General features: G+C 37.1%; 1 protein-coding gene across 3 annotated transcripts in view; it reads left to right on the top strand.

Moving 5' to 3' along the window:
- The window catches only part of WDR72 (WD repeat domain 72), a 208758-nt gene that overhangs the window by 17085 nt on the left and 163777 nt on the right, over window positions 1-27896 (top strand). For 2 of the 3 annotated variants that reach the window (XM_054451877.1, XM_054451878.1), the window contains exons 4-12: window positions 661-835; window positions 1518-1594; window positions 3104-3223; window positions 4515-4660; window positions 5041-5137; window positions 9896-10037; window positions 10731-10976; window positions 13730-13950; window positions 16129-16324. In XM_054451877.1, the coding sequence (XP_054307852.1) occupies window positions 661-835; window positions 1518-1594; window positions 3104-3223; window positions 4515-4660; window positions 5041-5137; window positions 9896-10037; window positions 10731-10976; window positions 13730-13950; window positions 16129-16324 (1420 nt within the window). The remainder of the gene's footprint in view (window positions 1-660; window positions 836-1517; window positions 1595-3103; window positions 3224-4514; window positions 4661-5040; window positions 5138-9895; window positions 10038-10730; window positions 10977-13729; window positions 13951-16128; window positions 16325-27896) is intronic. The other variant, XM_054451876.2, reaches the window with a different exon arrangement.

The following is a 27896-nucleotide window of genomic DNA, read 5'->3' as shown; positions in this document are numbered from 1 at the left end:
CTCTTCTATTTTTTCTGGAAATAAAACGCGGCACAGAGAGAGCTGGTTAAAAGTAGAATGCATTACTTGATCTTTAATAAAAGATTTCCAAAACTTATTTGGCATAGTAATCCTCAAATGCCCTTCAAACACTTTATTTCTTTTTAACATAACAGCACTGTTGCTATGATAAGGAACCTGGGTTTTGTTGTTGCTATTAATTTTTTTTCTTTAAGAGATAGGGTCTTGCTCTGTCACCCAGGCTGAAGTGCAGTGGTGCTAACGGCAACCTCAAATTCCTGGCCTCAGGTGGTCTTCCCACCATAGCCTCCCAAAGCACTGGGATTATAGGCATGAACCACCATGCCTGGCCCTGTTGTTGTTGTTTAGTTCCAAGTTGCACTCCAGAAATAATATAATTGTGAGCTTTTCATAATTTAGAATAAAATTACTTCTTCCAAGGGATCTCTCTTTCTCTAGAAAAATCATGAGATGCAAATGAGACTAAAGTGCCAATAGGAGTTTGGAATAACTGAACTAAGAGAAATTTTAGTTGCTATTCAGTTCAATACCTTAATTGATCATATGCTAAAACTAAAGTCTAGAGAAATCTTCAATGTAGCCAAATTATGTTAATTTGTAGTGATAATTAAATATTTGCTTTGCTTTCCATATACATAGTATTACCACTGCTCATTCCGGATGACAGGAGAAGGCTGGCTTCTTTGTTGTGGAGAATATCAAGATGTCCTTATAATTGACGCCAAAACTTTGGCTGTTGTTCACAGTTTTAGATCATCTCAGTTTCCCGACTGGATCAACTGCATGTGCATTGTTCACTCCATGAGAATTCAAGGTAATAGTTGGATATTATCTGACAGTAAAGAGATTGCATATAAAAATATCTACTTTTGAATTATTTGTCAAATTATTGGGCAGAAATTCAGAAAGAATGTTTCTTTATGTTTACCTGTTAATGAGGATATGTCTGTAATACACCTGATCAAGAAAAACTAAGAACACCCATGCCAGTAGTTCAAAACATTGGAAAGTCAGCAAAAGGTTAAGATGAGGGGGAAAGAGGAGAATCTGTGTTTTTATAACCAAGTTCTGCTTGTTACATTTTAAGAGTGACAAGCAGGTTTTGTTGTGGATTAGCAGGACTCCTGGAATTTTGCCCTGCTGTATCTTCTAGATGTAGTATTGATAATTCAGTTTCTGTAATGAGTGACTGCAAAGGGAAGTGGAAGCTGGCTCCTCACTTACTTCCGAAATAGGAAGACTTCATTTTATGATGATTTGCAATGTGGTTCTGCTTCTAGTGGTGCTCTTCTTATACCTAGGAATCACTTTGAAATTTTAAAACAGATTTGGAGCACGATGTAAAATGTTTATTTTTTCTAGTTAAAATGTAACTCCAAAGCTGAAAATTTTCCATCTACACAGCCCTGCATAATTCTTAAATGACTATGAAATGATTTTTACCTACCCAATTATATCCATGGTAAGCTTATATGTGACTTTTATTATTTTCACAGAAGATTCTCTCTTGGTGGTATCAGTAGCTGGTGAGCTCAAAGTATGGGATCTTTCCTCATCTATCAACAGCATTCAGGTTGGCTTGGGAATCCTACTCTTTTTTCTTTACAATTTCAAGCATATTCATTGAAATTTATAAATTTTAAGGCTATTACATGCTTATTGTCAAAAGTTCAAATAACATAGAAGTGTATAAATTCTACATCCATATATTTCCCCCATCCATCTTCCCAGGGGTGAGCATTGGTACACTTGGCTTGTATCCTTCCAACCTTTTCTCCATGTATATACAAATGTTTTCATTTACACACACACACACACAATCTTACAGAGTGACAAAGATTACATTTTTAATCTTTTAAAAAATAGAACATCTCTCTGTTCCTTACAGAGGAAATCCCTCTTTTTTCTGAGTATATGTGAACAGTGGCAAGCAAATGACCCTAAAAACTTGAGGGGCATGTCCCTGGGGAGTCCGGTATATTCACCCTGTTCACTGGCATCAGGCTACAAGTTGAGATGATGGACGAAAGAACAGCCATACTATGTGTGTTGATGACAAAATTATTTAGGCTTTCCCAAGGAGTTCTGGGGTCTTTTTAGGAATTTATTGGTTGAGGAAGCCTAGGAATTGTGATGGTATGCTGAGCTCAAGAAATACACATCCAGCATTATCACAAACTTATTGAGAATGTATTATTCTATGTGCTGTGTGTTGGCACTTTGTTCATTTTTTTTTAAGCAATCAAAATACTAGGCCACGCACAGTGGCTCACGCCTGTAATCCCAGCACTTTGGAAGGCTAAGGCGGGCGGATCACCAGAGGTCAGGAGTTCAAGACTAGCCTGTCCAACATGGTGAAACCTCATCTCTACTAAAAATACAAAAAAGAAAATTTAGCAGGGAATGGTGGAGTGCACCTGTAATCCTAGCTACTCAGGAGGCTGAGGCAGAAGAATCGTTTGAACCCGGGAGGCGGGGGTTGCAGTGAGCCGAGATCCTGCCACTGCACTCCATCCTTGGTGACACAGCAAGACTCTGTCTCAAGGAAAAAATAAAATAAAATAAAATAAAACGAAATAAAATAAAATACTGTAGGTTTTTTTAGTCATCATTTTAGATTTTTTTGTTTGACCTTTCTGCCATATCTAACAGTCTGTAGCTTATTCTCATCTTGACATTCTCAGCATCCAGCCGTAGTTCCCCACAGAATGTTTGTCGAATGGTTACATGTAATGAGCCCTTGAATCTAAGTGGATTTCCTGATCACAGCTTTTTTTTTTTTTTCAAGAAATACATCCTATATTTCTTTAATTTTTTTTAAGACTTTCGGGAGTACATACGCAGGTTTGTTATACAGGTAAATTAAGTGTTGTGGGGGTTGGATGTACAGATTATTTCATCACCCAGGTACACAGCTTCTATTGCAAAGTAACTTCTTAGTTCAAAACACTCAAAAGGTACCTCAAATACTTTTCATTTTATAATGGTGTGATCTACTTGAGATGTATGGGAAGCAGGTCTTCTCATGGCTGTGTATGAATTACCTGGAACTAGTACTAAAAGATTTTCTTTCCTTTTGAAGGAAAAGCAAGATGTCTATGAAAAAGAATCCAAGTTTCTTGAGTCCTTGAACTGCCAGACAATTCGATTTTGCACATATACTGAGAGACTTCTATTGGTGGTATTTTCTAAATGTTGGAAGGTATTATAAAATAACATAATAAATACCAGTGATGTACAAGTGTAATTTTTTTTGTTTTGTACAAAAATAAGAATATGATTTAAATATGATACAAATTCTCTGTAATAGTATTACCAGAACATGGAATAATGTGTCTTTTATGACTGACATAACAGTTTTTTTTTGGGGGGGGTGGGGACAGAGTCTCACTCTGTTGCCCAGGCTGGAGTGCAGTGGCACGATCTCAGCTCACTGCAACCTCTGCCTCCCAGGTTCAAGCAGTTCTCCGGCCTCAGCCTCCTGAGTAGCTGGGATTATAGGCACATGCCACCATGCCCGGCTAATTTTTGTATTTTTAGGAGAGACCGGGTTTCACTATATTGGTCAGGCCGATCTCGAACTCCTGACCTCGTGATCTGCCCGCCTTGGACTCCCAAAGTGCTGGGATTACAGGCGTGAGCCACTGGGCACGGCCTGACATATCAGTTTTTAACTCTCTAATTAATAAAATTAGGATATACTACTACATATTTAATATCATGGTATATGCAACAGTTTTGTATCCCAAGATATTATATATGTAGTAGTAAATCCTAATTTTATTAACAACAAACCATAATAACAATGAATATTTAGCTCTAAATTATTTTCAAAATTTGGTGTCTACACTTCAGAACTAAAAATATACTTTTCACCTACATAGTTTGATTATATTTTTAGATGTTTTACTTTTTCTACTTTGTCACTACATTTGTTTTAAGAGGGACAAACATTATTTTCTTGTGAATATGTTCACTGACATGTCCAAGAAGAAAGAAAAGCTAAGTTGCCATCATTTCATAACATTTATTTTTCTTTAAAGTTTTAGGTAACTGGCTCAGTTAACAAAACTATACAGTCTTACTTGTATGGTGATAATGTATTTTTGAACAGAGATTTAAAAGTATATGGTCTAACAAAAGATTTACGTGATATACATTTTTTATGTGCATAATACATTTTCAAATGTAAAACTTGGAGTACTCATTATGGAAAGAATAAAATTACTTAGAAATTTTGGGATTTGAGGTTTCCGTGTTTAGTGTACACACTCTGGAATGATATAACCAGGTGAACTTTATCCCCTGAAACCTACCCTAAGATAAATATAAGTCAATAAGTGATGGTAAAATATCATCTTAATATATGAGTACAGTATGGTCTGTTATTAACACTTACTATGTTGTTATATTATTACTATCATAATTTATATTCATCTCATTGGCAGACTAGATTTAAGCCTTTGATAATGTGCATCAACTTCATATTTTAGGTTTATGATTATTGTGATTTTTCCCTTCTGCTGACTGAAGTTAGTAGAAACGGGCAGTTCTTTGCTGGTGGAGAAGTGATTGCTGCTCACAGAATCCTCATCTGGACAGAAGACGGTCACAGTTACATCTATCAGCTGCTGAACAGGTGGGCTCAGACGGGAGCGGCATACAAAACATTCAGGTAGAAAATGAACTTTGGGAGGTTTATTATGGAAAAATCCCTGCATGCTGCCCATGATCAAAAACCAGAACAAAACAACTATGGCACTAGAAGATTTACTCTGGGCTTGGTAGGCTTCAGCCTTTGTACAAAACAGCAGGGGATGGAGGAATGAGATTAACCATGTATAACTTGTACAGCTGGTGCTGGGTTTTCAAAAAGTCACTTGTAATTATTAACCCAACAATTTCTAACTAGAGTTTAGAAACTTGAACGGTACCATCCGGCTTTTGAAAGTGGGAGGGGGGAAAAACGAATAAAGAACCTCAAAGTTCTAAACTTTGCTTTTTATTTTTGCCACGCAGTGGGCTTTCAAAAAGCATATACCCTGCTGATGGAAGAGTGCTTAAAGAGACCATTTATCCTCATTTATTGTGCTCTACTTCTGTGCAGGAAAATAAGGTAATGCAAGAAAAGAGTGACTGCCTCAAAGCTGTTTCACTCAGTTTCTTGGATAAGTGTTGCTTTGTCTGTCACAGAATCAGGCTTGAAAAAATTGAATTGAAGCATCCCATCAAGTTGTCAATGAGAAAATCAAGTTTAATTGTCAATGGCTACCAAAGAGAAAACTTTGTCTTTAAAAATCTGCTATGTTTAAGTCTGTATGTTAAGTTTATAATGAAACAATATGTATTTATTATAGGAAAATTATAAATGTTGAAAAGAAAGGAGAAATTAAAATTCCTAATTTCACCACAGTAAATATTCACTGAGATTTTTTTTTTACCTTGTTGTATGTATTTACCTGTTTTGATTGGAAAATTTTCAAATAATTGGAAAAGTTGCAAGAGTAGTGCAGTAATTATTCATATACGCTTTACCTAGATTCACCAATTGCCAACATTTTGCTATATTTACTTTCTTTCTCATTCTCTCTCTGTCTCTCTCTGCATTTGTGTGTGTGTGTGTGTATATGTACAAGCACATACACACACACCACACATTTTTTCACTGACCCTTGTGATAAATGATGTGACAAAACATTGTTAACATTTTTATGTATCTACTCCAATTTTTAAACTTTATGAAATGTTTTATGTTCTGTTTGTTTAATCATATATTGATATCATTTTCAGATGTATTTAGCTATTCTTACGAATAAATTTTCTTGTTAAAACAAATATAATTATGCTTTGGCAGAGAGTTGAGAATATAATTGTGAGCTTATTACTTGACTGAATCATACCTTTGACACTCTAGGAAGCCTGAAAATTTAAGCAGTTATTTTATTTCAGTAGTGTTATCCAAAGTGTTTCTTTTCCCTGAGCCTTTGGACTTTGTCATCAGTTAATTATCCATACATGTATTTCATGGAGAGTGGAAGAGTTTTGAATTATTGATGTGTCAACAAAGGAAGCATGCTACTTTTAACAGAATGATGGTTTGCTTAATTAGGCAGCATAACTGTTGGAAATCCTATAGTTCAGTGACTGTCCCTTTAACATATCTGTGAGGTTTTGTTGTGAAAACTTGATTAAGAAACTGTCAGCCAAAAATTAGAACCTCAAGTGCCACTGGGACACAAGCAAACTTTATAATTACGGCATGCATCAACGACTATTTCTAAAATTATTTGTGGGCAGCAATAGGTTCCTGTTTTGCTGTTGATCACAAAAACAGTATTGGGGCTTACTCAGAAAAGCATATTTAGTTATTTTTTAAAGGATCTGGTCTTTCCTCCTTAGCTTTGAATGCATTTTTACAAAGCACAGTTTGCCCTGAAAGCCAATGATCAGTTGTGCCCTTTAGGGGCTTCTTGTTCCTGAAAATTTCAATGTTATGTATAACCATGAGGAAAGAGTACAACAATTAAAAAATAACTAATCTCATGGGAAGTTACCTTGCTTTGTTTATCAAAATGTGAAGACGTAAACTTATAGGTCTTTTACCAGTAATTCTTGTTTAAACAACCATAGATGTTTCTGTATCTTAAAAGCGAGAAATGCCTAGAAGCCAGTGAAATATGAATAGAATAATTGGAAACTGGAAAAAGCTGGTCTTCCTGTCCTTACTTGCCTTTTATCCAGGGCATAAAGTCAGACTTTATTCCCCTTATTCAAACATCACCAGTGTTCACTAAATGTAAGAGTCCTTAGTCTCTCTTGCAGTTACCAAGTAATGAAGGCATTGTGGTAGGATGAAGAGATGAATTTGATACATTTATTGAGCTTAGAAAAGACTGCTCTGTAAGCAGGTAGTATTGTCTGGACTCATTTTTTGGAGTGATACCATAGAATTAAATCTCCAGGTTTGACAGTAACAGGTTCTCAGAGTTATTGTTTGTAATGCCCATGTACATATCTGCTGATGGAGTTACAGTGGTAAGAATGAGGATTCGTCTTTCCTTCCAGCAGCTGCATGAGGATCTCCCTAGCTTCAAATCACAGCTGGTAATTGCTGAGGCCTGTGGTGCAGGGGTCCTGGCTGTTGAGATAAGGAACTGGGTTTCCCAGGGTCTCAGCCACAGAGTAAGACTGCTGTGCTGAAGTGGGAATAGCTGGGATAGAAACAGCCTAAGGATTGCAAATAAAAAATGTGTGTGCATGAACTAAGAGTAATGGTGATGATAATGATGGTGATGATAATGATGGTGATGATGATGACAAAAACTTCATTTGGGTCCTTATTATTGTCAAACATACAAACAACCTCATTTACTTTAGTTGCCACCAAGATCCCATGTTGAAACTGATGTTCAGAGAGGTGAATTCCCAGGATTTGAACTCAAGTGGTTTAGCCCAAATCCAGTAATGGGTTTTGGAGTGAGTTTCTTAATTGTTCTGAGAAAAGAATTACCAGAATTGTTAAAATTAATTGAATAGGGACTAAATGTCAGGGACCATTCTGTGCACCTTATCTTTATCTACTCATTAATCCTCACACCAATCCCATATAGCAGGTGCTTTTATTAGTCTTATTTTACAGTTAGGGAAAATGAGACAGTGAAGTGCACTAAATTGCCTACAGTAACCAACTTGCTCTTTCAATAGAGCTAGGATGTGGTAAAGCCAGGATTTAAATCCAGGCAGTTAGCCCCAGGGATTTCAGTGCTAATGGCTATGTTTTATTACCTCCTGGGTGGTGGAGACTCTCATGATGGACACAGTGATGAAAAATCGGAATTCACATGGTAAGGGACTGTGAAGAGGTTTTCAGGTGAATAGCAGAACTAGAGGGAACTGTTTGGGAGGAGGAGGAGCGAGGGATCAAGCGGTGAGTGTGAGCAAGTGAAAAGCAGCAATGTGGAAGGTGAAGGCAGAGGGGATGAGAGCAACAGGGAACTTCAGCTGAGGCAAAGCACCAGCTGGGAAGAGTTGTGCTGCCACCAATTTGAGTAACCTAGCAGCCTCTTGGAGCTTCCTTTTCAAATCAGAATAACCAGGGAGTTGGAACAATCAGTTCTAAGTGCATACAAGGGTGGGAGAGTTTGAGTAGCCAATATAACCAAATGTTATCAACACCATTTCAAATAGCTATAAAAATCATGGCTGTAAGACACCAAAGTGCCCTCTGAGTCTTAAAAAAATTTATTGGCCAGGCACAGTGGCTCATGCCTGTAATCCCAGCACTTTGGGAGGCCGAGGTGGGTGGATCAGGAGGTCAGGAGATTGAGACCATCCTGGCTAACACGGTGAAACCCCGTCGCTACTAAAAATACAAAAAATTAGCTGGGCATGGTGGCGGGCGCCTGTAGTCCCAGCTAGTCGGGAGGCTGAGGCAGGAGAATGGTGTGAACCCTGGAGGCGCAGCTTGCAGTGAGCCAAGATCGTGCCACTGCACTCCAGCCTGGGCAACAGAGCGAGACTCCGTCTCAAAAAAAAAAAATTTATTTAGAAACTGACTTTATTGGAACCATTTTCTGTGATGCTCTTATTTCTTGGGACTATAGGGAATTAATTACACGTCTTGGTTGGATGACCTTGGATTGGTTTCTTATTTTCTGTGATAGTTTCCCTATTTTCATATCAGGATAATAGCAATGTTTACTTACTACATAGCTTTGTTGTGAAGATTAAATGTAGCAATATCTTGGCCTTTAATAATCACTAATGAATAGAATTTTTCACTAATGTATCTAAATCCAGACCTTAAAGCATGTATTTTCTGACTAGGAAGCATCACTTTACTGGACTTCTTTAATTCTAGCACCAGCAATTGGCTTTCTTTTTAGGATGACTTTTATTTCTGCACCAAAGAGAGTTTGGGTTTTGTTTTTGTAATCGCTTAAATGATTTTGATCCCTTATGCATAATCTCTATGTACAAACCTGCCCGAAGAACAGCTATACTGCCCTGAGAAGGACCAGGGATGCTCTAAATGCATTCATGAGTGAAGGCATAGCTTTAAGAGCGCTGGTGCCCGATATTCATATTCTGCTTCAGCAAGATCATAAGTTATATATAATTTAGATACAATGTACAATATTATACATAATTTATATAATGTATAACATTATATATGTATATACACACAATTATAAATTATGGAATCATTTTCCTTTGTGGCCACTTGAGAAATCAGAAATCAAGTATGTTCAATCTGAAAATAGTCAACAAAAAGTAGAAAACATATTAATAACATAAAATTACTATATAAATATTAGTTGTTGCTGTTTTAACTGACAATTAGAATTATAAAGGAACTGTAAAGAAATTAAGTCTTCTTAGTGGACATCTTTAGCATCAAGACATGGGTTGCTGAATCAGAATGACTGGACTCAAAGCCCATTGCTTCCTCTAATCGCCTTAGACAAATCAATCTCTTCATTCCAAGTTTTCTTGTCTGTAAAATGAAAACAATGATAGTACCAATTTTATAGGGTTATTGTGAGGATTATTTAACTGAATATGTAGAAAGCCCTTTGCAGTAATGTGTACACATAGCCATACACACACACACACACATATAACATGGTCAGTAAATGTTAGATACTTTTATTGACTTTCTGAGGTCTATGACTTTGATTGTTTTATAAAGCCTCTTTAGTCCTAGATCACAGATTATTTCATTTAATTTACTTGAAAATGTTGAAACAGTGGGAAATAAATTGAAAAGATTTACTTCAGTTATTAAGTCTTGTTTCTCCATTTAAAAACAGTGGCCATCTCTCTATAGTTAGAATATTTCCTACATAAAAGCTCACTTTTTGTTTTGGAACAGAGCCGTCCCTTTGTTATGGGCTACATGAATGAAAGGAAAGAGCCTTTTTACAAGGTACTTTTCTCTGGAGAAGTCTCAGGAAGAATTACTTTGTGGCACATCCCTGATGTTCCTGTATCCAAGTTTGATGGTTCTCCTAGAGGTAAGTCAGTTTCCTTTTCTAGTAACATGTCTTCTGAGAACAAATTTGTAATTAGCTCATTGTTCTTCTAAGTTGAGCAACATGGGACCACAAACAAGAAAAATTTATTGTGTACTACTACATATTAAATGACAACATGAAAGCAGGTATAAACACAAAGCTTAGGCCAGGCACAGTGGCTCATGCCTATAATCCTAGCACTTTGGGAAGCTGAGGTGGGTGGATTGCCTGAGCGAAGGACTTCGAGACTAGCCTGGGCAACACGGTGAAACCCCGTCTCTACTAAAATACAAAAAATTAGCCAGGCATGGCAGCATGCGCCTGTAATCCCAGCTACTCAGGAGGTTGAGGCAGGTGAATTGCTTAAATCCAGGAGGTGGAGGTTGCAGTGAGCCGAGATCACGCCACTGCACTCCAGCCTGGGTGACACAGTGAGACTCGGTCTAAAAAAAAAAAAAATTAAAAAATTAAAAACACACACACACAAAGGTTATGGATCTTATATACTAATATAACCAATATAATTCATGTTAACATCAATTGAACTTCACAAGAGATGAATGCTGGCAATATGAATCTGGGATAGACTGTAACACTGTATTCGTATTTTTGAAGGGAGGGTGCCTTGATATTTTCCATGACTATGATGCACTGATAAACCAAATTTTCTTTTTATGTCTGTTTTCTTTTTAGAGATACCAGTAACTGCCACCTGGACTCTTCAAGATAATTTCGATAAGCATGATACTGTGTCACAAACTATTATTGACTATTTCTCCGGGCTTAAAGATGGGGCAGGAACTGCTGTAGTCACTTCATCAGAGTATATTCCAAGTCTTGATAAACTAATATGTGGCTGTGAAGACGGGACAATTATCATTACCCAGGCTTTGAATGCTGCCAAAGCAAGACTTCTAGAAGGTGGTTCTTTAGTAAAAGGTCCTTGAATTTTATTTGACCCTATTTATTTGATTTATCTAAAGCTGCAATTTCAACAAACTGCACTAAGGAAGATTTAGAGGCCTAAAGAATTCGCTGGCATTTGCTGATAAATATGTACATATTTTAATGTTAAAGTAAAACATACATATAGGGTTTTTTTTTTTTTTTTTTAACTCCCTGTAATCCTAGCACTTTGGGAAGCCAAGGTGGGCAGATCACGAGGTCAGGAGATCGAGACCATCCTGGTTAACACGGTGACACCCCGTTTCTACTAAAAATACAAAAAAAAAAAAAATAGCTGGGCGTGGTGGCTGGTGCCTGTAGTCACAGCTACTCGGGAGGCTGAGGCAGGAGAATGGCGTGAACCAGGGAGGTGGAGCTTGCAGTGAGCCGAGATCGCGCCATTGCACTCCAGCCTGGGTGACAGGGCAAGACTCCACTCCATCTCAAAAAAAAAAAAACAAAACTCAAGCAGAAGGTTATACAATAAGAAATGAGTTTTTCTCCTTACTTGATCTTCCTATTCCTTTCTCCAAAGGCAACTGCTAATAATAGTTTATTTATACTCTTCTTGAAATTTTCTATGTGTATACAAGCACATATCGGCATAACAACATACAGTCTTTTAATTATATTGCACAAGTAAAAGTTTATTCTACACGCTTTACTCAAATGTCCTTAAACAAATCTAAATAAAATATTTTGGAGTTCATTCTTTATGAGCTGACTTTAAATAATTAGTAATAATTGAACTTTAATTTAATTGCCTATTAATTGGTGTGTAGGTTTTCTAGTTTTTAGCTACTATGGACAAAGCAGAATTGATTATTATTGTACATATATGTGAGTATATCTGTACAGATATGTGAGTATATATCTTTGGCCACTTACTAAATGTTACTGACTTGTACTTCAGTGATTGACTGAAGTGGAGGAGTAAATGGCAATGAACCAAAGAGAGGTAATGTACTGGTATACAGCTAAATGGCTGCTGTTAAAAGTTAGTGAAAAAGCGAAGACCTAGCAGTTTTTATCTAGGCTGATTTGTCCTAATATCCAGAAAGCAAGAAAAAGCCATATTTGACTTGTAGCAGCTCAATGAACATTCATCCTGGTGGGTTAGGAGATACAAAGTGAGGATGTGCCTGATGGAATAGAAGATTCTGAAGTATAATAACAATTCTTTGGGGTTTATTTTCAATTTGAATAAAGAGAGTTTGTGGTTTATGGTTCTTTCCAATTTGGGGAAGTTTAGCTAATGATGAAGGAAGAAGCAGTGTGGTTAGTGGGAAGAGTAACCCCCTCGCACAGTAGTGTGTCAGTAGTCCTGTGCTCTCAGACAGCTGTGATTTGAAATGCCCATATGCCTACCAAGTGCCAAGCAGAGTGCTACAAAATTATAGACGTTATCTTATTTATTCCACACAACAGTCTTGTCTGAAGTAAGGACTATTATTATCCTAAATTTTCAGATGTAACATCTGTGGTTAACAGGGAAAAGGCAACTAGCTATGGTGACATATCTAGTAAGTGATAGACCCAGGGAAAAAAGGCAGATTAATTTAACAGCAATGCTGTATTCTTAAACATTTTGCTTTGCTTTTTCACACTTGGATGCAAGTCGCTTAACCTCTCTGAGCCTCAGATGCTTTATCTGTAAAGCCAAGAGGTAGAATTAGGTCATCTCTAACATCTTTCAAAGCAAAAATATTTCCTGAAACTTTTATTTTCTTGTATACTAGACTTAGTCATTCTAATTTAAAGAATGATGGGCTGGGCGCCGTGGCTACCGCCTGTAATCCCAGCACTTTGGAGGGCTGAGGCGAGTGGATCCCTTGAGCCCAGGAGTTTGAGACCAGTGTGAGCATCATGGTGACACCCTGTCCCTGCAAAAAATACAAAAATTAGCTGGGCATGGTGGCGCTCACCTGTGGACCCAGCTACTAGGGAGGCTGAGGTGGAAGGATCACCCGAGCCCAGGGAGTTTGAGGAATAGAAGTTTTGTCTTATGGTGCCATGATTGTACCACTGTATTCTAGCCTGGTCAACAGAGTGAGACCCTGACTCAAAAAAAAAAAAAAAAAAAAAAAAAATTCTGAATTTATTTTTGTGGAGGTAAATGTATGAAGTATTCACTCTTTTAGAACAGTGTTTACTATTCCATGACACTGGAATTGGTAACTTACTAATGTCCTTAAGAATTAATAGACTGTGTTTTTCTTTTTTTTTTTTTTTAGACAGTCTTGCTCTGTTGCCCAGGCTGGAGTGCAGTAGCATGATCTCGACTCACTGCACCCTCCACCTTCCAGGTTCAAGTGATTCTCCTGCCTCAGACTCCTGAGTAGCTGGGACTATAGGTGCGAGCCACCACACCTAGCTAATTTTTGTATTTTTAGTAGAGATGGGGTTTCACCATGTTGACCAGGCTGGTCTTGAACCCCTGACCTCAAGCGATCTGCCCATCCCGGCCTCCCAAAGTGCTGATATTACAGGCATGAGCCACCATGCCTGGCCTAGAATTAATAGAATTTGAACAACTAACTGTAGTGCTTCATCAAAAGCATGCTCTGGCTTCTGGTGAGGCACTTGCTTTTCAAGATGATCTAAGGGTGTTCACTAGTTTTCTTAGCCAAGTGCATGCTTTAATTATATGTAATTTCCTTATGTTAAAATTTTATAAAAGAGAATCTTGGGACGATTTTCTGAACAAAAATAACATCTGTATTATTTGGTGTTTCATTGTTTTTCAGATTCTTCCCCTCACAAAGTTCTTAAAGGCCACCACCAAAGTGTCACTTCATTACTTTACCCACATGGTCTCTCTTCGAAATTAGACCAAAGTTGGATGTTGTCTGGGGACCTAGACTCATGTGTCATCTTGTGGGATATCTTTACTGAAGAAATTTTGCATAAATTCTTTTTGGAAGCTGGTCCAGTAACAAGTCTTTTGATGTCACCAGAGAAGTTTAAAGTAAGACGAAGAGTAAAATATAACACCTAAATTTGAAAATTATATAAATTATAGAATACTTAATAAGACAAGTAAAAATGACCCATATTCCCAAAGAAAAGAAAAATATGAGTTCTATGTACTTATAATACAACTGTATGATTTATATATATTTATTTCTAATCTTTCTATATGAATTGTGGTATTATTATAACTTACATTATACAGATAATTTGGCTCTAAAGCAAAGATTTAGTCAATGCTTAGCTTTACAACAGCCACTTAATTCTTTCTTTTCAAGTACATCTATTTTTTTCCTCTCGTTCTATATCTTTGCTTTTAATAGAGTTATCTTTTTTTTTAAAAAAAGTAGATACTTAAGGCAAAAACAGTCAAACAATAAGGAATCCATAAATTAGAAATTAACTTTTGCCTTCAATAACTTCCATTTTGCAGTGAGCCGAGATCATGCTACTGCATTCCAGCCTGGGCAACAAAGCAAGACCTTGTCAAGAATTTCTTTTTATAATAATATTGATAGTTACATTTGTCTTCTTTTGTGTGTGTGTGTGTGTGTGTGTGTGTGTGTGTGTGAGAGAGAGACAGGGTCTCACTTTGTCACCCAGGCTGGAGTACAGTGGCATGATCATGGCTCACTGCAGCCTCAACCTCCTGGGCTCCAGAGATCCTCCTGCCTCAGCCTCCCAAGTAGCTGGGCCTACAGGCATGTAGTCCAGCTACTGTTTTTTATTTTTGTTTTTGTAAAGACAGGATCTTGCTTTGTTGCCCAGGCTGGTCTCCAACTCCTGGGTGCAAGGAATCTTCCCACCTCTGCCTCCCAAAGTGCTGGGATTACAGGCGTCAGCTATTGAGCCCAGCATGTTTTCTTCTTAAATGGGTTTTTATTTGCTTATTCATTTATTTAACAGAGAATGAGCTTTAATAAGTTTGTCAGCATCTACCTTGTTATGGGCAAAATGAAATCGCTTTAGGTAGAATTTTCTCATGAAATGTCAACTTAAATTCAGCTTTTGTAAAGTTGACTTTTAAAAAAAAACGACATGAACAACCAACTTTTGAGTTTCCTCTGTATTAAAAGGACATGGTAACACAGGTAAAATGATTTTTTAAGTCAATTAATTGGCTTATAAACATTATTTCTTCATAGTCTATTCCTAACCATAAGATTTGTGTTCACATGGTATGTGTGTGTATGTATGTAAGTTTCCTGGAGCACGTTGGGCTGCCTGTTCTAGAAGTCGTGGGATGGGCAGGTTCTCCAAGAGATAGAATGGTTAGGGAAAAATGACATATGATCCATTCTGCGAGTCTAGGCTCCAGATCTATCAGACCTGCCATTTTGTGATTTTTTTTTCCTTACAATTTCTGGAGTGCATTTAATAAAGAATTAGGAAAGAAAACATGTACCCCAATCCTCCCTGCATCCCTGCCTCCAGAGAGGTTAATGATGAGTAATGGGTGTCTCAAGGTCTCCAAACTGATGCTTTAAACAAAACAGCCAAAATTCTGGCTAGATCATTAGAATCCACCTTGGAGAGTAATTGTCCTAACCTGTTCAAGGTAACCACATGCTGACTTTTTAAAAAGTGTCTTAAGGATTGTTGTCCTGGGAACCTATTTTTGGTCCTTATGTCTTTGAGGCTGTACATTCAGTTGGAGCTATCTAATGCTTACCTCTTTTAGATTGTGTCTACACTGAGTTTCCTGTTTGGATTAGAATCTGCATAGTTCTGGGAACAGCACCAAATCACATTTTGAGGCTTTAAGTGGAAAATATCAGCTCATGATACCCTTGGGCCTAAGCTTGTGTCTACAAATAGCTTCTTTTTGTGGCAACAAATTAGTTCTGGGATTTATTTTATTCTGCATTATTTCCGATGTCTGCCTCGCTGCCTGAATTTGCTGAGTGATGGTCAAGTCCTTCATTTATCTTATAAGTAGATCTGTCCTGGATTCATGTTTTGACCTTCCTGAGAAGCTGTTGAGCTTAGACTCTACTCTGTGTTTAAAGCTCCTCTGTAGAGGGTTACATGGAAAGGCGCTGTAGAAAGCAGAAATATCCTTTTGGTAAATGGGGCTTTAACAAAACTTTTTTATGTTACTGGGAGAAAAAATCTGACTTACTCATAGAGAAAGCATTTGACTATTTACTTACATAAACACGTTGTATTTTCACAGCTAAGAGGTGCGCAGATAATTTGCTGTGTGTGCAGTGACCATTCCGTAGCTCTCCTTCACCTTGAGGGAAGGAGTTGCCTCCTGCGTGCCCGGAAGCACCTTTTTCCTGTGAGGATGATAAAATGGCACCCGGTTGAGAATTTTTTAATTGTTGGATGTGCAGATGACTCAGTCTATATCTGGGAAATTGAAACAGGTAAATTGAAATTTTATCCCTTTCATTCTTTATATATTTATGATGTACAAGCATTTGACCAGATGGAAAGTTTCAGAGAAGACACGGTGATGACCTCACTTGCTTTAACCTTTGTTTGGGCTGCATTTAATGGCTTCAGTTAAAGGCATGTGTGCAAAATAAAACACAACGGCCTAAGTCAGATCCTGACCAACTGATGATTAGCTGACAGGGCAGTGCACAGGAATGAGCCGGATATTTCTGGAAGCTATAAATAAAAACATAAGTTATCTACTTTAATTATTAACAAGAGAGAAATTTAGTGTCCTACTGGTCTCAAATTACATTAAATTCTGCTTTCTTCAGCATGCTCACCATCTCAGCAACATTTTGAGCTAATTGATGATCAGTAATAATGGAATATAATTAATTATAAAACTCCAAAAAGTTGAGTCAGGGAAACTGAAAACTGAGTGGCTCAATTGAACTTTTGATATCATATCATAGAGAATGTAGAGTTCAAACTTTTTAAAATTAAAAAAAATTACTACATAACTAAAGATTAAGAGTAATACATTCCAGAAAATGCTGGAACATATCAAATAAGGTGAGGTAATTAATGAACGTGAGTCAGGGGAGTTCGTTTGAGAGTACATTTCACTGAAACTATAGCATGATTTTTATTGATTAATCAGTGGTGGTTTTATGTTGGGTGTTATTAACAGACTGGATAGTTTATAATATTATAGTTTAGAGCCATACTTCACCAAAATAATTGCTATTTTCTTTGCATTTGACTGTCATGTGTAAGTGATGATGACTAATATACTAGTGTTTAGATGGTACAACCTAATACTGCCTTACATTTGTAAATTGTTTTATAGCTTTGATGGGCTTTCCTGCTCATTTTCCCATCAGATTCTCACAACTTCTGAGGTAGGTCAGAGAAGTATTATTCACCATTTTATTGATGAGGAATTTGCAGATGTGATACATAATTGTACAAGACTGTACAACTAATAAGTGGTGAACCAGTTTGAGGGTCTTGCTTGTTCTTCGCACAATATACACAAAATTAGGAGAGTTTTAGAATTCTTGATTTGAGCAACAGTTAATTATAATAGATAAAATAGGCCCTAAAGCCTGGGCTTGCCTCCAGAGCCTGTTAATAGGACATCGGATCATATTACATTGCTTCTTTGCTTGTCAATCTCCTCATCTATGAAATGGGGTAATAATACTGCCTTCCTGTCAGGATTAAATAAGCTAATACCTACAATGCTTATAAACAGTACCTGCAGGGGTTAGCCCTTAGTAATAGTTGACTATTGTTATTATCAACGAATGCAGCAAAGTTTTGATTTCTGCTTGTAAAATATAAGCCTGTAAATCACATATGTTTATTAATGTGCCCAATTGCATTTTCAATTGTGAACACTTGGTAACTAAACATATTTTTCATGGGTGATAGAATCCAGCAAGAATAAATAAATATCTGGGCACTCACGAGTGTTTATGGTCCCCTTTTCCCGTTGGGATACCCTTAGGCTATATAACTTTTTATTTATGTATTTCTTTGGCAGAGTGGGAAGTAAAGCAAAGCCAAACTGTTAGTACTTCTTGAGATTATATTTATTCCCATTCTGTATTTTAATTTTGTTATTTCTTTTTTATACTCCCTCAAATACATAACCAAATGTTGAAGAATGTTTGAAAAATGAATATAAAGAAAAACAAATAATCCTATCCTACTACTTAATAAGGGCTATTATCTACTAAAAATACAAAAAAATTAGCCGGGCATGGTGGTGGGCGCCTGTAGTCCCAGCTACTCAGGGGGCTGAGGCAGGAGAATGGCGGGAGGCAGAGCTTGTAGTGAGCCGAGATCACGCCACTGCACTCCAGCCTGGCCGACAGAGCGAGACTCTGTCTCAAAAAAAAAAAAAAAAAAGTGCTATTAATATTTTGATCTACTTTCTGTCAGACATTTTTCTATGTCAATAAATAGATATTTACTGTATTTTAGTCTATATTGTATTTCAGTCACAGTCCTGGCAGGAAACTGAAGTTAACCCAGATGGGTCAAATGAAGAGACTTCAATGAAAGGACTATTTATAGAGGTGTGGGCAGGGATTAGGGACCAGACAAGGAATGGATGTTGAGGGCCTCCAGCACCCAGGCACCGGCAGCATCAGGAAGCTCTGGCCACCTCTAGGACTGAAACAAAAAGAGGAGAAAACATTGTTGTTGGAACCCAGTGAGAGTTGAAGCTCAGGAGGAGTGGTCACCCCATGAAGTCATAGAAAAGGAGCAGCTCCTGCCAGAGATGGAGGACTCACATAGAGAGGGGAGGGTTGGAAGAAATTCTTCTTCTGCAGTCACCTCCATTAATTTAATCCACTGAAAGTGAGAGGGGAAGGCCATTCAGTTCTAGGCATCAGCCTCCCTGTGCACAAAAAAGGAAAGACACAGAAGGGTAGGAAAGGACGGAGTGGGTTGTCACATGGACAACAATCTATAGAGTTGTCATTATGGACATACTAGGCTTTAACTGAGGAATCTCCTATAGTTGGTTATCTATACTATTTTCTATAAAAAGTTTGTTTTAGAAAACTCCATATCAAACAGTATGCATAGGTTTAGTGCCAAAGTAACCTATAGAATATAAGTTGTTCATCTTTTGGTTATCTATATTAATAGTTTAAAAACAATCTCAACTCATCTTAAGATGAACTTGTAATTGGTGATGATTGTATTAATGATTCTATCCAGAGCTTCACATTTGTGACGTGCCTCTTCACTTCTTTAGACACAATCCCACTGACCACCTCATTGGAGCCTCACAACACCCTGTGAAGGTGGCTGGTGGCCCAACTTTCTATATCACATTCATTCCTTTTGAATAAGTTTATGTTGTTCCTTTATTCTTGTGTCTGGTATTGCCTTTGTTGTGTTTTGCCTTTAATCTCTGCAATTTTAATTTTGGTTACAATTTAGTGAATTATGTTTTCTTTTCCAAGCCAGATTTCAGCTGGCTAAGATGCTTCCATCATGTTTACTCTACTTGATTTCTGTTTTATTCTTTACTTATAAAGGTTGAATGGTCTGAGATCAGGAAGTGTTTCCGTTTATATTTTCATAAAGCTAGGGGAAAAATACCAACTAAAGCCAAAAAAGGCTGAAAAGAGCTATTTGAAGGTATGGAATATACTTGCTCATGGATGTGCCTGGCACATGAACAATAAATGAATGAGTGAACTAATTAATCCAAGTGCTCTTACTTCAGTAGATTAAGTATGAATTAATTCACCTTAACATTGGCCAGTTATGGCTCTCAGATCCTGGATGCCCAACTGTAAGCAGGTCCTTAGCTTTCTGCTTCAAGTCTTCCCTAGGGTTTTGGAGTTCACAGGGCATATTTCACCTCCTCAGATGAAGGTCTGTGTATTTCCTACTCCAGTCAATTTTTCCTGGGCCTTGGCCTTTTAGTTTTGCTCTTCTCTCCATAGGGTTCACACTTAGTTCCATGTGTGAACAGACCTATTCCTACTTTCATTTCTCCAGCGCTCTGCCTCCTCTAACTACGTGAAGGAGGAATAAATTGACATAAAGGTATTTATCAGATCTTTCAGCACTAGAGCAACTCCAGAGTCCACAGAGAGAAAATAGGAGGTATTAGTGGGATAAGAGTTTTGAGGAAAGGGGCCTAGAAAGAAAAGGCAGGAAAAGGGGCTTGAAGCCAAAAGTAATTAATTCTCAACTTGCCAAAAGTCTGCCTTGGTGGGAGCTTGGGAAGTATGGGGTATAGCATAAGTCCCTGTGCCACCCTTCCTTGGTTATAGAGGAAAGGTTGTGAGGCCTCTTCCATTTTTCACAAATACTTTATAAGAGCCTATTCTCACTTTACTTACGAGTCTCTTTGGCAGAATACGTAAGCATATTCTAGAGTCATGTACCACTGTGCCTATTTTATGTTGAACTGATAAGGGGTGTTTCTTTCTGTGATAGGTGGCATAGTGAGATGGATGACAGGGTAAATTTTGGGGTCATAGGTGGACACACTCTTGGGAGTGGCAAACAACTAAGGTAAAGAAATGTTTATGTGACACTGAGGGCCCTCGTCCTCTGGCTAAAAATGTGGTGCTGCCAGGTTAGGAGTGATGAGGGCATCTAGTTTTGCTTATTGATTTGCCGGATGTCCCATGATGTTTAGGCCTGATTAGGAAAGGAAAATACTGCAGATGTCATTTTGATTAATATTTGAGCTCCCACAGTGTATTTGGCACTGACGACTCTGGGCGGCTTGGTCGCCCTCATTGCTGTGAGACACAATAGGCGTAATAATGTATTACTGATTTTATTTTCCCTAAATTACATACCAGAAATAAATCTTAGCTCTGAGCTAATTATTCTTTTAAGAATTGAATTTAAAATAATTCTGAGTACTACTCTTTTCACAGTAGTGGATTTACATAGCAGATAATTTGTGTAATGAATTTCTTATGTGTTATTAATGTAACTTTCTATTGAAGGTCTTCTGTTAAGTGTACAAACTATGTTGGGAAATATGCCATATTAAGTAATTGCACTTTTTTGTGTGGGACAATGAAACCTTGTTTGCTTAAAAATAATACTTTTAAAAAATATCTTAATATGGATCAGAAACACTTTTTTCTGTAGAGGGCTGGATAGTAAATGTTTTCTGCTTTGTGGTCCATATGATCTTTGTTACAACTACTGAACTCTCCTATTGTAGCATAAGTGAAGCCATAGACACTACATAAAGGAGAGGTTGAGGCTGTGTTCCAATAAAACTTTGCTTACAACAACAGGCAGCAGGCTGGACTGGGCCTGCATCTATAGTTTACAGACCCCTGAGAATGATGATTGTTCTTTTTAAAGACATTGACTTCATAATAACTCATTCTTAAAGCAGTAGAAAATGTTTGATCCATTATACCTCACAGTAAGCAGGACAGGTACAGTTATACCCATCTTACCAGTGAGGAAATAGAACACAGAGAGGTTTTGCGAGTTTGAAGGTCCCCAGAGTAGGTGTTGGCACAGGCACTAGATTATATGTCTCCTTCTTCCATTCTGGTGTGTTCTTCACTTATTGTGCAATAGGAACACCTCTTGCAGTTGGAGGTCAGCCTTTTGAGACTGTCAAGCAGGGAATTAGATAAGAACAGCTTTGAAAAGAAAGGAGATGGCTGCCAGGAAGCCTGCTACAAGATCTCCTAAAGGAGAGGGTCTCTGACTGTCTTTCAGAGCTTGGCTCTAAATTCACACATAGTTCTAACGGCTCTGGTCATCTGATTTCTCAGATGACAGATTAGCCACAGCAAATTACAAGTGGGGAGGCTGTTCGTGGTGGGCACTCTGATAGCAGAAGTGACAGCTGATGGGAAGGGAGGAGAAGCAAAAGATATGTATCACTGCTCAGGGCTGTCTTTCTTGTGCTCATAGGAAGATAGGTGCCAAAATATAAAAATGCTGAAATTGCTCCCCCTACTCAGCAAGCTCCTGCAGATGTCTGCACAGATCATGGAAAGCTGCCAGTCCACATCCCATGACTCCTGTTGGAGAACTGGGCTGGCTTCTTCCCAGGTACTGCTGGGCTCTAGGAGGAATATTTAAAAGTATTGTATCCATGGTGGATTACAGACCTAAGGACATCTCAGAAGCAGCTTGGGGCTTGGGTTTAGGGGACTGAAGTCTTTGACCAATTAGTAGGTAGAAATCAGGGTCCATGGGAGTCTATTTTTGTTTGTTTCTTCCAGTTCCTGCTCAGGTAATGTGGACTGTGTAACACTGAGCAGAAAGCCTCATGATTATAGCATGGCATGAGCACCCAGCCTCTGATTATGACATGGTTTCTGTGGGAAAACACACTCCAAGTTTTAAAACAAACATTTTTTATACAGAGCATTGAAACAAAACCTATTCATAAGAAATTAAGGAAGTAAGGAAGAAGATACGTTTCAGAGTTATTTTCACCACAGGTGTTAAATTTTCTTTCTTTTTTGCCTTGCCAGTAGGAAGTCAAAACTTCCATCTTTTAATTTCTTTTTCTATTAGAATTAGTAGTAGTTAGCTGGAAAATTATTCGATCCACAATACTGCAATTGGAGCATTTTTTCTTCCATGTTTTCAAAGTGCATAGGCTTAGAAATAACTAATTTTAAAAAGTTTTTAAAACAAAAAAGAAAAAGATAAAAATATAAAGAAATGAGTTTTGTCAACCAACAGCTAATAGCTCATGTTTTTCAAAAATATTCAGTGTTTAATCTTGTCCTATAGATTTGAGTTTGCTTTAATAGTTTACAGTGAGGGGTATGTAGAATATGTGCAAGACACAGTTTTTCAGAAATACAGCCATATTTGCCTCAGTAGACTAGAATTGTGTGGTTAAATTCCTACTTTGCCACACCAAAATATCATACAAGTTTACTACATGGAGAAGTAATTTGCCAGTCCGCAGGTTTTACTTGGTCACCTTCTTTTATGGTAGACAACATCTAGTATTCCCATACATATAAAATAACATTAAAAATTACACTAGTGACCAACTATACCATTCTAAGAAACAGTATTGCTTGGTTTTCTCCTCAAGGTCACCACTTTGTAGATATCAGGTCAAAGTTATGTTGTGTTGACAGTCTTGTGAGCATAACCAGTATACGACTTTCATTATAGGTATGTTAAAGGTAGGTTTGGGGTATGCCGCATCCTGCAGGTAATAGTCTCTCTACTATGTCATTTTCTCGAAGCCACATTATTTTGTTGTGGTAGATTACAGATGGAATCCTCTTGGGATGATTGGTTTTAGAAAAGAAAAATAGGATACACTAAAGTATAGGGTGGGATTTTTCCTATGTCACCTTTTCCAGACCTCTTTCTTATTATAATAATTACTGATGTTATTACTCAACATATATTTTTAGTTTACTGACCATTTTTTGAATCTTTGTTTCTGTCTCCTTTGCCCTAGTTATCACAGTTCCACTGCAATTTGTGATTTTGATTCATGCAGTATTGTGCATGCGTACATGTTTGCATGTGTACGCACATGCTTTTATATATGAACTTTGCAGTTTAGCTACGAAATATTTACACAATTGCCAAAATTTGATCTCTTAAGTAGGCGACAATGTCCAGAGGAGTTATGTACATGAGCCCTGGGAGTCAGCTTGCCTAGGTTTGATTCTTATTCCACTCTTTTTATTCTATATTACATAAATCAAGTTTGAACTCCTGAAAACACCATCTCTTAATGGCAGCGAGGGCTGAATAAACATTAACTATTATTTATTATAAATCCTTCATGAATTACTGTACTAGTGTGTACTAAGGATTCATTATTCCTGACTCCTTAACTCCTTCTCTCCATTCTAATTGTGCTCAATAATTATTTCCTGCATACCGCTGTGAAGGACACTGGAATTATCACATATGGTTTCCCTCCTTAAGGAGCTTTCAGTGTAATCAGGGAAAACTTGTACCTTTGAAACAATTCGAAAAAATATAAAGTAACATATAAGAAAGTGGCATATGGAATATACTAAAGTGTCCAAATGTACTGATAAGTATTCCTGTGGGGAGAGTTTTGTGACTTGTTCCCATAGCACAATGCACTTCCCCTCTCATAATTACACTTCTGGGGTTAACATCTGTTTTTCTCACTAATCTGAAAACATCCTGAGGGCAAGAATTCTGCCTGTATTGTTCACTGTTCTATTTCTAGAAGCTGATATGGCACCTGACACATAGGAAGAACTGAACAAATATTTATTGAATGAAAAAATATTTAGCTTCCATGAGCACAAGTAATGCCACATGATTAATTATTCACCTTTAATTTGTCAAACTAATACTATTGCCTAGTGTTCGAAGACAGGAGATTTTTCCACTGTTAACATGTGCAGTCTTTGGCAAATCCCTAAATTGACCAGAGCCCTAGTTTCTTCATGGTAATAATGAAGATACTTAACACACAGTGTTTGTAGAAAAGATGTATGAAGTTACTGTATGTGGAATACTGGCTTTATTTTTGTTAAATATCTATCTATCTATCTATCTATCCATCTATCTGTCTGTCTGTCTATCTATCTATCGATCATTTTACATGTTTGCTGTAATAAAAAAGAAACCTGAGCAACAAAAGAAAAAAATAGATGAAGTTTATAAAATTTAAAAACTTTTGTGTATCAAAGGTCATTATCAAGAATGTGAAAAGACAATCTACAGAATGGGAAAAATAATTTGCAAATTATACATCTGTTAATGGTCTAATACCCAGAATATATAAGGAACTCTTATGGCACAGCAACAAAAGACGAGTCACTCAATTCTGCAAAGGACATAGGGCTGGACAAGGTGGCTCATGCCTGTAATTTCAGCACTTTGGGAGGCTAAGGTGGGAGGATCACTTGAGTCCAGGAGTTTGAGACAAGACTGGGCATCATAGTGTGATCCCATCTCTATAAAAAATTTAAAAAATTAGCCAAGCACAGTGGTACATGCCAGTAGTCCCAGCTATTCTGGAGGCCAAAATGGGAGGATCACTTGAGCCGGGGAGGTAGAGGCTGCAGTGAGCTGTAATCATGCCACTGTGCTCCAGCCTGGGAGACCCTATAAAGATTATCAATAGATAATCTTTTATCTATTTATAGGGTCTCAATAGAATGAGACCCTATAAAGGTTATCAACATCATTATTCTTCAGGGAAATGCAAATCAAAGTTATAATGAAATACCATTTCATATTCACTAGGATACTTATAATTTAAAAAGTGGAAAACAAAGAGTATTAGCAAAAATGGAGAAAATAGGAACCCTTGTACATTATTGGTGGGAATATAAAATGGTACCACCACTGTAGAAACTGTATGACATTTCCTCAAAAAGTTAAAAATAGAATTATGAAATGACCTAGCAATTCCACTCCTAGGTATATACCTAAAGGAAATAAAAACATACCCACACAGAAACTTGTACATAAATGTTTACAGTAGAATTATTCATAATGGCCAAAGTACAGAAACAACCTAAATGTCCACAGTGGAGGAATCTCCATAGACTAATCTCCTGTTAGTCTAACAAATCATAATATACACATACAATGAAGTGTTACTGCACCCTCAAAATGTAGCAAGTTGTCATGCTACAACTTGGATGAACCTTGAAAACGTGCTAAGTGAAAGAAGTCAGACATACACAAAAATGTGCATATTGTATGATTCTTTTTTATATGAAATATCCAAAAAAGGCAAATCCATAAAAACAGAAAGCAGATTGGTGGTTGTCAGGAGATGCAGTTGTGGGAGGGTGGAGAATGGGGAATGATTACTTAATGGTATGGGGGATTCTTTCAGGAAGATGAAAATGTTTTGAAACTAGAGAGAGTTGGTGGTTATACAACATTGTCAATGCACTAAATGCCACTGAATTGTGTAGTTAATGTATATTATGTCAATGTTACATCAATTTAAATAAAAACAACATACAGTAAGTATAAAGGCAATTCTTAAAAGCAGTAGAATCTCAACATTTGCAGAAAATCATTGTTAAATGTTGATCTATTATACTTTCAATGTTTTCTTTCTTTTATATATTAACGTATACAAAGATATGCTCATATTTATTTTCATATTGTGATTTTAAGATTTTGCTGATTTTAAAAAGTAATTGATATCCTTTATAATCATATGTATTTTATTTACAAATGTTAGATCATTATTGGAAAAAAAGGGTTCGTTGACATCCCCAGATTGTTGAAGGGGTTCATGGCGTAAAAAAGGTTAAGAACTCCTGTTAGTCTAAAAGATTTTGAATTACTCGATGGTAGCAGTACAGTTGGGAAGTATAAGTGAAAATCTGCTATTTTATTTGCCAGGCTGTCTGTATTTGACGTCCATATACTTTTTAAAAAATCAGACCATATATATATATGATATATATAGATATATCATTGATTAGGTCCCTTCTTCCTCTTTCTCTCTCTCCTGTGTGGTTCTTACCCAAGTAATTATAAATTAATATACTTAATATTCACTATATTGTGTGTGTGTGTGTGTCTTTAAAATCTATTTTCTATGGGGAAATAGGTACATGTAAGATACATAATGTAATATAAGAAAGAGAAAGAGCAATTTATAGTAGCCAAAGACAGTTGTTTCATAGGATTCAGTTAGTATAAAAATGAAAGTAAATTTTATGTAGAGAAGATACTATCCTTATTTTAAAAAATTTTGTATGGATACATAATATTTTACATATTTCTGGGGTACATGTGATACTTTCTTATATGCTGGTATGTGTAATGATCAGGTTAGGGTATTTGGGGTTTCCATCACCTTGAGTATTTATCATTTCTGTGTGTTGGGAACAATCAGGTTATCTCTTCCAGCTACTATGAAATGTATAATACATTGCAGTTAACTCTAGTCACCCTATTCTGATGCCAAACATCAGAACTTACGCCTTCTAAGTATGTGTATATACCCTGATATGGTTTGGCTCTGTGTCCCCACCCAAATCTCATCTCAAATTGTAATCTCTGTGTGTCGAGGGAAGGGAGGGACCTGTTGGAAGGTGATTGGATCATGGGGGCAGTTTCCTCCGTACTGTTCTCATGATAGTGAGGGAGTTCTCATGATAGTGAGGGAGTTCTCATGATAGTGAGGGAGTTCCCACAAGAGCTGATGGTTTTAAAAGTGTTTGGAAGTTGCCCCTTTACACTTCTCTCCTACCACTGTGTAAGGCATCCCTTGTTTCCCCTTCACCTTCTGCCATAACTGTAAGTTTCCTGAGGCTTCCACAGTCATAAAGAAGTATGAGTCAATTAAACCTCTTTCTTCCATAAATTATCCAGTCTCTGTTATTTCTTTATAGCAGTGTGAAAACAGACTAATACAGAGAACTGGTACAAGTAGAGTGGAGTACTGCTGTAAAGATAACCTGAAAATATGGAAGCAGCTTTGGAACTGAATAACAAGCAGAGGTTGGAACAGTTTACAGGGCTCAGAAGAAGACAGGAAGAATATGTTGGGAACTGGAATAAAGGTGACTCTTGTTATGCTTTAGCAAAGAGTCTGGCAGTATTTTGCCCCTGCCCTAGAGATATGTGGGACTTTAAATTTGAGAGAGATGATTTAGGGTATCTGGTGGAATAAATTTTTAAGCAGCAAAGCATTCAAGAGGTGACCTGGATTATTCTGAAAACATTCAGTTTTATGCGTCCATGAAGAGATGGTGGGAAAGAAAAATCAGAGCAAAAATACAGTAATAAGAAAGAGTTTGACCTTACTTTGAACCAAATTAAATCAAACAATTAATACTGCATCACTGAAGAGAGGCATGTAAGTTTCATTGTGTACATATATATATATGTATTTTATTTCAATGTAGAGACAAGACCCAGTGGACATCTTTACATGCATGTGCATGCAAACAGACACATGAGTGCATGCTCCCACCCCGCAGGCCCACCACCGTCATCGTCTTTACTTCCATCTGGTGAACATGGATCTCCACTTGATGAAATTATGTAATTGTTAACTTGCTCTTATAGTTTTACAAACTTTTCAAA

Source organism: Pongo pygmaeus, chromosome 16, assembly GCF_028885625.2.
Source record: "Pongo pygmaeus isolate AG05252 chromosome 16, NHGRI_mPonPyg2-v2.0_pri, whole genome shotgun sequence".
Taxonomy (NCBI): Eukaryota; Metazoa; Chordata; class Mammalia; order Primates; family Hominidae; genus Pongo; species Pongo pygmaeus.
This window is presented reverse-complemented; position numbering and strand designations above follow the sequence as displayed.